General features: G+C 32.4%; 1 protein-coding gene across 3 annotated transcripts in view; it reads left to right on the forward strand.

Moving 5' to 3' along the window:
* The window catches only part of LOC126770516 (BAG domain-containing protein Samui-like), a 29,115-nt gene that overhangs the window by 12,867 nt on the left and 2,303 nt on the right, over nt 1–13,945 (forward strand). For 2 of the 3 annotated variants that reach the window (XM_050489937.1, XM_050489936.1), the window contains exon 2: nt 13,682–13,826. In XM_050489937.1, coding sequence (XP_050345894.1) covers nt 13,682–13,826 — 145 coding nt within the window. Of the gene's footprint in view, nt 1–4,643; nt 4,814–13,681; nt 13,827–13,945 lie in introns of those variants that run through there. The other variant, XM_050489935.1, reaches the window with a different exon arrangement.

Here is a 13,945-nt window from a genome sequence, read left to right on the forward strand (position 1 = left end):
GATTTAAAATAAATGCTGTATTCCGGAAATCTTGTTAAATATCTATCCTATGGCGATTGAAAGACTTTAATAAAAAATATATGCGTCTAAAAATTTGTGAAATCGGTGCCAAAAGAAGTACTAAATATATAATATTAACGATATATGATAATGAGAAAATGTACAAGAGGGATGACATAAAAGACGTCCATTTAATTAATATTGATATTTATGATTCCTTATAATGCGATAAATGCTAAAAATAATATGATTATTTTGTATTACTTTTTATGTCGGAAAAATACACGGAAACGAAGTTGTGTTTGGTAATTACTAATGGAGACAAGGCAGAGGCATTTTGAACATTGACAGCTTGGTATACACAACACCGGCTGTAACTGTGCTTATGTCTTAATTTTATCACGAAAACAATTCAATTGTATATTTGTGGCAAAATTAAAATCATAAGTGTCTGCCTTGGAATATTTCCCAAAATGCCATTATTAGTTTGAGTAAAGAGCTGGTCGGCCAAGACACATTTACCGAACGGTTTGCTATAATTTACCTGTTGAGTCGGATATTATTAGCATATGGTTTTGTATTGCGCCATCTATAAAATTATAAACACGACATAAAATACAGAACTGATGGTCCAAAACCAAGCGAATCAGCTCTAACAGCAATCATTGATGTTACTTATGCCTCTATACAGGCGATCCATAAGCCTATAAATAAAATTCGCAAATTTGATCTCACTCCTTGGGTAATTGTTATCCCCACTCCTAAAACAAGCTTTACGCTTAAAAGAAGGGGATAAATAGAAGTATGAAGTATCAGTAGTTCTTTGGAAGAAAGGAAGTTGTCGGGGTGACACAGTTGTGTGCGTGAGAGATGTGACGTCCCACCACGTGGAGAAGTACCGCTGGTTCTTAGTGCGTAATCTCTCTTGCAGTAGGAAGAATGCTTAAAGACGTTGCCTGCCATTCTAGAACCAACAAATAAAATCATATTTTTTCCTAATTCTTACTAAGAAATATAATATTTCATAAGCTTATGTATTGTGTTCATACAAGTTACTTGATACTTGAAATCCTATAATCCTTTATGTCATATCATATCGTATAATTTATCTTAAGGATTATAATTATAGCTTTGTAATTAGAACTTATTCAAGTGTTCGGTTACTATCGACATTCATAACAGCATTAATGTCTAGATGCGAATCGTTAAGTATATTGCCAACTTTTGTTATGTTTGCCAACGTGATAGTTCCCATTAAATGTTTCATTTTATTACTGCCTGTCTTAAATTCGTGTGGATATTGAGTGAGGATTTTATCCCGGAGAAATTTTGAAACAATTATATTATTAACATTCGCCAACTATTCTCTATGTGGGAAATCCAAGAAAAAGTTGTTCGAATAATTTAATAAAAACTGCGTGTCGGCAACTTAGCCACGTATCAGGTATAACATGGGTCCAACTATAGCTCATTATCATCATAATCATCAAAGCTGGTTGGGCCGTTTAGGATGGTAAGAGCGCACACCAACATTTTATTTATATGCATACGATAATATATAATTCACGCATAAAATACTAAGCAATAAAATCTAGATTCCTATTTCTTTTTAAATTTAAAATGAAAGTGTTAGGAGATGTGGACATAACAACCTTACTTCCCATTCTTGCGCTTGTAATTTGACTGGATTACTTTCCTTTAATAATATTTAATACATTAAATTTTAAGTTGAAAGACAGCAACACCTCATTACACTTTTATATCGATAAGATTCAATTAAATGAAAAAAAATACTATCCGATTGGATTGCGGTTGGTTGTTAACGGCAAAAACAGGCAAAAATCATCATTGTCTTCATCTAATTAGAGAATTAAACTACACAATATTATATTCACCGTGATATTCATTGAAATACTGTTTGAAAATTGACGAATTCTATATTAAAGCTTATACAGATGATAAAAAGCCAAAACTGATAATGTTTGATTATCAACATAATCTTAGTGTTATGACAATTTTTTTCTTACGATACGAATACATGGACCAAGAAGGGATGGGATGTACTATTAACCTTCTTGACATTATTATGCAATGTGCACTCGTTTTTATTTTTAAATATCTCGCTGTTTAGTGCTATTCATTTAAAACAATAGAATCGAAATATTATTTGTTTACAAAAATGTTTTCTAGCTTTTATTTGACTAATAAATTGTTATTGCCGATCCCATAGAAATAAGAAAAGTGCAAGAAAATAATTATATTAACTTATATAAAAGAAATAATTTGATTCCCTAAAAGTAACTTCTAGTGTTTTTTATATAAACAAAAATCCCTCATCCCTCCCTCTGTGGCACACCGCTGATGATACAAAGCAAAATCGCCATGCTGGGGATGGACGTTCGCTGCGACCTTAGTCCAAGGGATTACATCGAGGCTATTATAAAAACAGCTTCACGGAATCTCGGAGTTCTGAACAAGGTGCGGCGTTTTCACGACACACACGCCACAACAACTGTGCCTGTTATACAAAACACAGGTACGGTCTTGCGTTGAATATTGCTCGCACCTTTGGGATGGCTCCGCTAAGTACCTACTGGAGGCCTTGGACCGGTTGCAGCGACGTGCAGTACGCATTATTGGCGACGTAAAGGTCACAAACACCCTTGAACCTTTACAATTGCGTCGCGAGATAGCAGCACTGAGCGCTTTCTATCGACTGTATCACGGCGAGTGCTCTGAGGAATTATTCTCTCTAATTCCTGCTTCCCCCTTCCTTCTTAAGTCCACGCGAGCTGGTTCTCGATGTCACCGCCTAACTGTGACATCAATTCCATCGCGCACAAAGAAATTTGGCAACTCCTTTCTTTGTCGCACTACCAAAAAATGGAATTCCTTACCAGCTCACGGGTTCCCCTCCTCTTACAACCCGGGTTCCTTCAAACGAGGCGTGAAGAGGCATCTTGCGGGCCGGCAAGGCGGACGGCTAGTACAGAACATTCTTCCCGACTGTACTGGCCGTCGTCGCGTTTGGACTCTACTACCACTTACCATCAGGTGGAGTAGAGTCATTTGCCCTCCCGGGGCATATTAAAAAAAAATCAGTGCAGTAAGTTTAATCTGATATACATATAAACTAAACTATCTAAAAAAAAGAAAGAAAGACAAAAGCAATATAAAAGTGCTTTCGATATTTTACGTAAAGAAAATAAGAATCGCATTATATTTTTGATAATTTGTAATTGTTTGTATTTCATCGCTTCAAGTGCTTTTAGAAGTATCATTAATTTAAGTGGACTTTTTAAAAGAGCGTACGTTATATTTATACGATTCGGTTTTGTAGCGTCTCTTCCGCATGTTTAAGAAAATGTTATTATTTTTAGACGGTCTGCACTATCAATCGACCACAAATGTAATGGATGCGTTGGATTAAACAATTCTTCTCGTTTTATTCATAGTAGCATATAATATATATATATATATATATATATATATATATATATATATATATTTCAATTAGAACTTATTGTTCTAGCCATATGCCATGACTGCCCAAAAAGGTTTGTAATGTTTTCGGGGTGATTTTCTTTATTCCAACATAACTTTTAAATACCTGAACAGATCTGGTTACCTCATAGGTATCATTAGAATGGCGACATCCTTCCGAGTGATGAAGTTAATTTATTCAGGGCAGTCATGATTATTATAAGTTTTATGGCACAAAGTTGATTATTCTGTCGCATCTCTTGTCAAGTCACATGAAACACAATGAATCTACGCCATAGAAAGATTTAACACTATTATTTTTGTCCTTTGTGATTTTGTATAAAATATTACTCACATTATTCCAAGAAATCAAATTTTCTCTATGAATTATTAGAGTTCAACTTTGTACTTTTTACTCGTTGAGAAGAAATAGTCGTGCCAAGTGAGTACAAATTATTATTCATCCAATGTCACGTAGTACTCTATAGAAGTAACGTCCTTTATTGAAAGTGAGTAAAAACATATATTTTATATGCTTAAATATATTTACTTCAATAAAAAAACGGTAAATTATTTATTATTCCTTCCCATAAGCACTCAAGGGCCATCGAATTTTTTGTTGAGTATGAAATTTTCGAAGTAAATAAATATGTACACGTTCCGTCATTTTGTTTAATATTGTCACTTTAAATAAATTATTGCGAAAATGATTCACACGTGTTTACGAAAATAAAATTTATTTTCATTTTCGTTTTTAAAATAACAGTTCGATAATACTTTGTGTAACTTCTGAAAGTACATAAATTAAGTGCTACAAGCTGTCAGAGTATTTTATTTAATACATCTAAAATATAAATATCCATATATACTTAACTGCTCGAAAATTCGGTTAAGGCACATTCCTTTCAGGAATAAAACAAAGATCTTGTTAATATTTCAGAATACATTGCTTGTTGTCGATGGTAAACGTCTCGGTCTTTAAAATTTTAGTCGCTTCAATGCGGCAATGTAAGATTACAAATCCATAAACCCATACAAAAGAACACTTGAATCGATGGACCGTAGCCACGCTTCTCTCGAACAATCCAGACTTTTCGAGAAATCGATGCGTTTGTATAAATACAACCGCTGACTCTACGCCAGCTCAGTTCATATTGTAACACAGTGACGAGCATTTCGCGTTCGTGTTGTGCCATATATATTTTACGATAACTTTTCGTATTGAAGTGTTTTGTGTATTTCTGTGATACATTCCAGTGTTTATTGAGATATGGAATCACCTGTTGTTTTGGATAAACCTCCAGAATATTACGGAAGCGCTACAAATGAGGTAGGTTACTGAATGGAAATCTTTTTCATCGATAAATACTTCTAATTTATGATTAATTATTTTATTTAATTAAAAATTAAAACAATCGAAATGTAATCTAATCTATTCAATTACAGAAAGGTGTAGTAAGTAAATTTATTAATAGTTTTCCAATATTCGCCTGCCTTCAAGTTAGGAAAATGTTATGATGACAAAAATATACATATAAGTATCGATTTAACCCTTATGATAAGAATGTTTTCATATTGTAATCTTTGTAATCTGTCTCTTGTTGATTTGTTTTTTATTACTTGAAAATAATTTTAAATATAAAGTGTATAATTTCCAAAGCCAACAAAATCCAAATTACTGTTGATTGATGAGTTATAAAAAAAGTACATAAATTATGTTTTTATCATATCAAAGTCCGATTTTAATTCAACAGACCATGAACATCTTAAGGCATATAATGAGCCATTCACATGGGCGATAGTCACGTGAGAATTTTGTTATTTAAAATCTTTGTTTTAACTCAAAATAAAACAAAATCCATGTAAACAGTCACGTCGCGCGCCGGTCATGAGTCAACGGCGCGCGCGCAGCTGTTATAGAAACTCCATTTATAGATGTGGGTTCTTTAATAAATACTGTTTTCTACTGAAGTGGCCTTTGGGGACGAGGTCGCTGAGACAAAATAGATGGTACTTTTTTGTAAATATTAAAAGCACATTGATTTGAACTTTACTTTGTTTATTCGAATGCGATATACTTTACTATTTATGAATGATATAATATTATTACAATTAATACAAATAAAAAAAAATACTGTCTAATGATTTAATATCAACAATGTCATTAATATTTAAAAAAAAAGAATAACTTGGAATATTGTAATTGTGTTTTTGAACGTAATGTTAAATTTATTTGGCCTTATGGAAAGAGTGTTTTTATAAACTCTTGTAAAATTAATACTCGTCTCGATCTATATTTTGCGTAACTATTATATAGTCTCGTAAATGTTCATAATATCAAATATAAAATCAACCTTAAACATTTTAAAATCAATAATTTCTTCAAAAAACACGTTTTTATGTATAATTTTTTCGTTCAATATTTTATATATGTATCGTCCAGCGCCGAAAATTTAGCATCTCGATGTGGTGAAACTGGTTAAAGATCAGATACAGGATTTGACGCACACATATTCAACAAGTCACGTTACTTAAAAACTAATAAAAATTGGAAACTTATGCTTTGAAACTGAATTTCTTGTGATAATATCTTTAAATATAAAACGCGAAAATTATAAATCGTCGTTAACATAATTGGCGTCCGTTAAATGTTTAGGGGATGATAAGTTAAACAATGCTGTGTCTTCTTCTTTCGATTGTCAAATCAATTATGTAAGAAGGAGAGAAATTTTACGTTAATAAGTAAAGGCCTCTTTACTGCTTTTTGGAGAGGTGCATACCTATATCAAATCTTTAACGGCAGTTTCACTTAAACATTCACTTATAGTCTCATCTGCTGCAGATAATTCCGCGTCTGCGTAATTTAACATTTTAAGTGCTGCTCCAAATACAGTATTGATAGGAAGGCGCCGCTTTTGAATGCAGTTTCGATTCGATTAAATCGTAACTGTTTTGTGTTATTCAGAGGTTCATGACCAATTGATATATTACAGAGTTCCGCGTTTAGTTAAACATACGTAGCGTTGCAAGTGGCGACTAAAATGTATTGTAATTAATAATTAAAGCATCGAACAAATTTTTTTTTTCTTCGGTTTTTGGTCGTCGTCTATATTAATTATTCAAATACGCTCAATTCAATTTCCTTATCGTCTTAATGTCACCTTCAAAATGACAAAACGTCTTTAATTTTAGAATGTAAATTTTTATTCCATTTGAAAATTATTTATTCAAATATATATAGAAAAATATAAACAATAACCGTCTGTTAGGAATTGAAATCCATCAGTTTTTTTTATTTCTTTTCATATATCATGTTAAATATTATATTAAATTAGTTTTAAGTACAAATAAATATATATATTGACAAAGATATTCCTGACGATAATGTTTTAGCGCTTTGTAAATACAAAAATGTGATATTGATATTGTGTGTAACACCGGACAAGTTCATGGATACATACGCGAAGACCGGCTTCATCGATTCCTCGTTTCAAGTAAACACTAATCTAACTTTAGCCGATGATGTCAGTTCTGTTGGTCTTAGAAGGTAAAATATCGACTACAAACGATCCGGCGTCTCTGTAATGCGTCACATCGCCTACGTATATGATGCAAATACGGTATGACAACGAGAAATCATTCGAGATTAATACATTATTAGTATACCCGTAATCACCGGACGTGTTTCTTGTACCATATAAAGCACGACCTGTCGTTTTCTTATTAACCTCATTAACTTGACACAGACGAAGACAAATGATAATTGGTGTTTCCTTTTAGTTATTAATTCGATTATTTCTTATATCCTCACAATTTGTAATATAGCCATCACTTGCCATGTTTCTGCGTCTTTTCCGCAGTTTGATATAAACAGCATTACCTTTAAAGATTTTGACAACGATCGAGTATTAATATTCTGAGGAAATTATATTTCTGAACGTATAAAGTAACTTGTGATCGTGCTTAGTCACTTATTTTTTAGCCTTATTGTATTAGCTGTCTTCGCATCGCTGTCGATATTAAATTGAATCGAAGTTATTTGCAGGTCAACGACTTAGTACGTAGTATATTTAGTAATATTTAAATGCGAAATTTTAAAATTAAAAAAAAGTAATTTTACGCAGTTTTTAAAGCTCATTTGAAACAAATGCCACCTGATACTAATTAAATCAACTTACATAAAGAAAATTAATGATTTTTTTATTTCAAAACAAACTTTAAACAATTGACTTTACTATCTTACCTTAGGAAGGATGTCGGAAGTCACGGTAACATGCGTAAGTGATCCCGTGGCACTCCTCGTTAAGATGGAAAGGGTACCGCTGGTTTTTTAGTGGGTATTCCGATGTTCGGGGCGCAGTCTATTCCTCTTGGGGAAACGCGTAATGCGTTTTTCCAGAAAAAAGGAAGGATGTCGGAAGCTTAAGCAGTATATAATCGTACCCGATATTTATTCATATCTCTCATCTGTGACGCGGATCTCATCTCCTACACGCGCTGATGTCATCCGCAATAAAAGAATTAAATAACAGCTGCATAAAATGAAATGTTTACTTTAAGGACGCGTTCGTTAGGTAACTTTTGTGAAAGTTCGGCGTGGGTTGTCGTATGTTGTGTGTTTTCTAATCTTCAACGAATAATGACTTAGATTCTTATGCCTTCTAATTTATTATTATCATTGTTTTATTGTTACAAATTTTCTTAAAAAGTGGTTGCAAGCTTTTTCTTAAGATTAATCTGGTTTTTTTTTTTAAATCAGTAGGATTTATTAACCATTTACTAGTACTGTAAAATACGAATGGATTTGATTCATTAATATAATATATAAAAGATAGGTATATGACATAATATACCAATACTATATAAAGAAACTCCACCTTTTTTGAAGTCGGTTCAAAACAGTAAATATAGATCTCTGCTCGTTATGCTAAATATGTTTTTTAGCATGTGGTTGTAATGTTATCGTGTTAGAAATAGTATTATATTTCTAACACGATAACATGATCATGTGTTCATAATAATAATAGTAATAAATGATATTTATATACACTATAAAACAATATATTTATTTTATTTTTTTATTTATGTACCAACAGAGTATACAGAAAATTATATAAATGAAAAATGTGTACAAAGGGATAACTTATCTCTAACAAGAGATCTCTTCCAGAAACCCTGAATCTAGTGGAGATTATTTGTAATACATATTTATGGTGTAGGTACAATATCAATTAGTTTTATATTATAAAATTCAAGTAGACTTAACGATAAATGAATATATTACACACTAAATACAAATAAATATATTAATATATACCATTATCTATAATATATATATATATATACATTCAACTTACATAGATACAAAAAAATATATATACATACATATAAAATAAATTAAACTCAAGTGGAAAGAAAGTGTTGCTTAACTCTGATTTTAAACGATCTTATTGTAACATTATTATGGAAAATATTATCTGGAAGAGAGTTCCATAGGCGAGCGGCAACAACGGAAAACGAGTTACCAAAGGAAGTAGTATTAAAAAATGGTACCTCAAGAGTTTTCGACGCCACACATGCGCGTACTGGTCTTTCACGAGCAGGACAAAACAGAAAACGCTCATGTAGGTAATCAGGGCTACCATGGTTTAATATATTAAAAAGAAGCGATAATATGTGCAACCTCCGGCGGAGTCGGATAGGAAGCCACTTTAACTGACGTCGATATTGAGAAATGTGATCAAATTTCTGATTCTGTGATCTATTCAATAATAATAAATTAGTTCGAAAAAATATAAAGGAAGACTGACTGGCCGGGTCTGCGACCTTACATCAAGCCACTAGACCAACGAGGCAGTCAACCTCACAGAGCCTATTTAAACACTCGGTGTTGGTTAGTGAAATTATGCATTGGTGCAGCAAAATTATTTGGATTTAAACAAGTTTTCTCACGATATATCCCGTCGCCGTCAAGCACAGCATGAAATATAAATACAAATTATGCACTTTTAAACTCATTGGTGATGGACTCGATTTCCGCTTAAGACTAATAATCTATTTTGTGTATAAAATATAACTACACATATAAAAAAGAAATAGTGAAATGTTTAGGCTTGTCTTGCAATTCGTCATAGGTAAGACTAATCTGTCATAATCATAATGAAAGTGTGTTTGTCTTAACAAATCAATAATTATGAAATTATATAAACGCATTGTCAGGGATAAAGAAAAGACATAGCGTACTTGCCCCCAAACGCGGACGGCAACTAGTTTCATAATATTTATAATTTTTTTCCCCCTTTTCTGGCGTGTATCTACGCTATTTGAGCGCAAAATATTCTGCCAATGTCACGTTTAAAATAGATTATACATATGATATGAGATTATTCTGTTTCAAATTTTGTATCGTTTAATGATGGTGAGTTGAAACTATGTAATTCTACAGTAGATTGTTCTAGAAACAATATTATAATTAAATTAAATAATTAATTGAACACAACATATAAATAAAAAAAATATTTATAAATGTTAACGCGAACGGTAGTTACAATCTGGAGATTTATGACAGTCTTCTGTTGACGTCCATTGTTAGTTATTGACTATTCTGTATTATAAAATAAACTTAATTGACATTTCAATATATCGAAGCTATTTTATTCCCATAAAACTATAAAGTTAATAAAATAATTGATTGAATTAAATACGAGTTATTATCAATTCTTGTCGCAAACGTCGAACTTCAGAGGTTTTAGTCGCGGACTAGAATTATCACTTACGGCTTCGACCGAGTAAAGTAAAAAATTATTAGCATTTTCGGCGTGAGACGTTGGCTAATCCGAAAAAGGTATACGACCATTTTTATTTGTCACGCTGTGGTTACAAATAATAACACTTACAAAATATCGAATACAAATAAAACTTTCCAATATCTTTGGCGATACGAAGATCTCTTTCATTTTTCCATTTATAAATTAAAGCTCATATAATAATTACATATAATTAAAATGTATTTTTTTTTTCATTGCCGTATTAAACATCAATACGCCCACATTTTATGTCATGAATAATACGTTCTAAAAAGTAAAAGGAAATATTGTATCGTAAAAACGAACGATGTTATATTAATATTAATATGTCCTCCCGTAAATTGTGTTGTCCTTATTAGGTTATCAATTTATTACTTTGTTTACTTATTCAGTTAGTGAGCCAAGATGACCCAGTGGATAGAGCGTATGGAACTTAATCGAAGGTCGAAGGATTTTATTATTAATTATTGTGAGGATAGTTACAATTCTGCGATATTGCAGCAAATAATATTTAATTAGATTTCCCATTTTTTTAAAGCAGGACTTATAGCTTACTCTTGCTTATTACTTTATTATATTAATTACTGGTGCTAAATGTTATTGGCGGCTTTGTGCTGACACGACTTGGTACCATCCATCAGTTATTCAACTATTCGAATCTTAATCGATGATTTTGAGTCAAACCCGCGTAAGCACCACTGTAATCATCATCTCGTGGTCAAGTCTCATGTGGCGGATGAAAATCTGCCACATGTATCCATCAACCTGCATCGGAGCAGCAAGCAAATAATTAAGAGGCTTGTTGTTCATCTCAGGTTCCATCTATATGTATACAATATAATTCACTTAACTTTACCATACCGGATATACGTGATAATGAGAAAAGCAAATCCATGCACGTGACTTTGTCCTTATGCGTGTCTTTACATGTCTTATCCTTTTTATTATCTTATCATTCTTACTATGAACTAACTGGCATACGAGCGAATAATTAAATTTGTGTCTTATTAGTTACTAGTTTCTGCCCGCCGCTTCGAACGCGGTTTGGGAGGGTATTAGGATAAAAAAGTAACCTATGTCCTTCCTTATGACGAGCCGGTTGGCGTGGTTGGTAGATACTTGCCTTTCACTCCAAAGGTTGTGGGTTCGATTCCCACCCAGGACGAACTTGTGTGTGCATGAACATGTCTGTTTGTCCTGAGTCTGGGTGTAATTATCTATATAAGTATGTATTAACAAAAGAAAAAGTAGTATATGTAGTATATCAGTTGTCTGGTTTCCATAGCACAAGCTTTGTACAAGCTTAATTTGGGATCAGATGGCCGTGTGTGAAAAATGTCCCAGGATATTATTATATTATTATTATTATTAGGTTTCAAGCTTGCTTCATACCAAGATTCATCAAATTCAGTTCAGTGGTTTAGTCATGAAAGGATAAAAGAATGACAGTTACTTTTGATTTTTTTTAAATTTTAGTATAGATTACGCTTGTATCGAATGTAATACCAAATTGTAGGATATTTTAAAACTGTCAAAATAAATATTTTCTTGGTTGTGTTTATTGCGCTCAACTATTAAGCAGATAGAGTATAATAACGATTACAAAACATCTGATGAATTTTAATTTTTTTTTTTACATATTGCGAGTAACTTGTACGTAATTAACGAGCATTTTTATGATAAATTAATAAATAGTTTTATATCTTCAGTTATTTAATTGCTATTTTAATTGTAATTAAACGTCTCATTAAACATGATAATCGTATTTTCACGGAACTGAGTCAGAACAATGGCGCCTCTTTCAAGAATCGGCATTTATCCTATCAGCACGTCCATGTTTTTAAGTACATATTTATTTAGGTATCGACGTAATTATAAAGCATTGTCGTTACTATTACTGAACAAAGGAAGGGTTAGTCATTTTAAATTTCTTTCCAACTTCAGTGCGACTTAGCGTCGAAATACAAATGCGTTTATCCAACTGTAACGAATTGAAACGCCAACGCATACACATATATACGCATTTAATGTCTTTGTTTTAATCTACACTCAGATCTCGAAAAGGCTATGTAAATCTTTTAGGGGATTTTTTATATTTTATCTCCAAATTAAAAAAAATATATACTGTTGAGTAACAAAATAAAATAAATGTAACAATCAGCAAATTGTACATATATTTTCCTGCAATGTATTTTCAATTGTCAGATTTCAGACATGTCGATGGAGACATTTCGTTTGACATGCGATCGTGTATATTGAAACTATAAATTTATGGTGCAGAATGAGAAAGTCCGTGATAATTCCATAAATGCATATATTACGTAAAAAATGAAAGTAATTTTTTTATTATTCGAGGCGTCTGAAGCTTCGAAGATCCCTCGTGGAATGTTTAAGAATATCCGTGTGAATGAATGAGGCGCGGAACTGTATAAATAATCATTTAATTATAAGTCGATAAAACAAGGATCATTTCCATATGTATTTCCTATCGTATCCGTCATCTCCATGTATATTTTTAATAACGCAGTAAACGCAAACGGCCGTTTAACCGAAGGTCTTCAGTTCAATGAATTTTGCATTGATCAATGTTTATCGACGTTTGCGAATATAAATTAAATCGTTGAACCTATAATTATTGCTTTTATCCATCGTCGCTGCCAGCAATAAAATTATTGGAAATGATATTTGATTATACCTCGGCGTGAATAAGCATATTAACCGATTGTTATACGAATTGAATACGAATTTCGTGGATATAAACTTACATGAATTAAACTGATATAGTCGGCGTAATACAGAAGTCTAGACTAGGAAGGCCGTTACTCGACCTCACCTGCCAAATATGGACGGTTCTTCGCCACGCAAATGACACTACTTACTGTACGACATTGTTTTCATTCACTTTGTTATCGTTTATATTCATTCGATATTATTTTCCTAAATACAAAGTCCAAGGTAAAGGATACTGTTGATTGTAATTTAATATTTATTGATATTAAACAATTTTGAAAGTCTACCGCATTTAATTTGTAAACGTCACATTAATTCTTCCCAATTTTTTTTTATACTTATATATATAATTTTATGCAAAACCGATAATTTTGACGAGTAAAGTATTAAATATCCAAGTATATATTATATATTCTACAAACTAGAGCCGTAAATGTCGTTTCAAGCTGCATTATGATTTATATAATGTTAACTACATATATAAATCATTTTGACACACTATATTCTACCAAGGTTGGTAGCGCATTGGTCTATACCAGTTTTAGTGATAACTTACCATTAGATGACCTATTTTTTCGTCCGCCTACTTATTTTATCTATAAAAATGTACTCGTATTATATTATTGAATTATATGGCTAATGTAAAATATGTTTGTTAACAGCGCGGATTTCCATTTGATGAGGAGGAGGGATCGGGCGCGTGGAGCGAGCTCGCGGCGCGCCATCCGGACATAGCGGCGCGGCTGAGGCAGCGCCCCGCCACCTGGGCCAGGAAGCGACGCCCTTCCAGTCAGGACGGCATCGACGGTCCGTGCATTACAATTGATATTTTACCTCGCAGATAACAGTTAAACTAGACATACGTTAATACGTCACAAACACGTCACAACATGATTGCCTGCCATCGAGTTATTTAAAGTTTATAG

Source organism: Nymphalis io, chromosome 9 (genome assembly GCF_905147045.1).
Source record: "Nymphalis io chromosome 9, ilAglIoxx1.1, whole genome shotgun sequence".
NCBI classification, from domain to species: domain Eukaryota; kingdom Metazoa; phylum Arthropoda; class Insecta; order Lepidoptera; family Nymphalidae; genus Nymphalis; species Nymphalis io.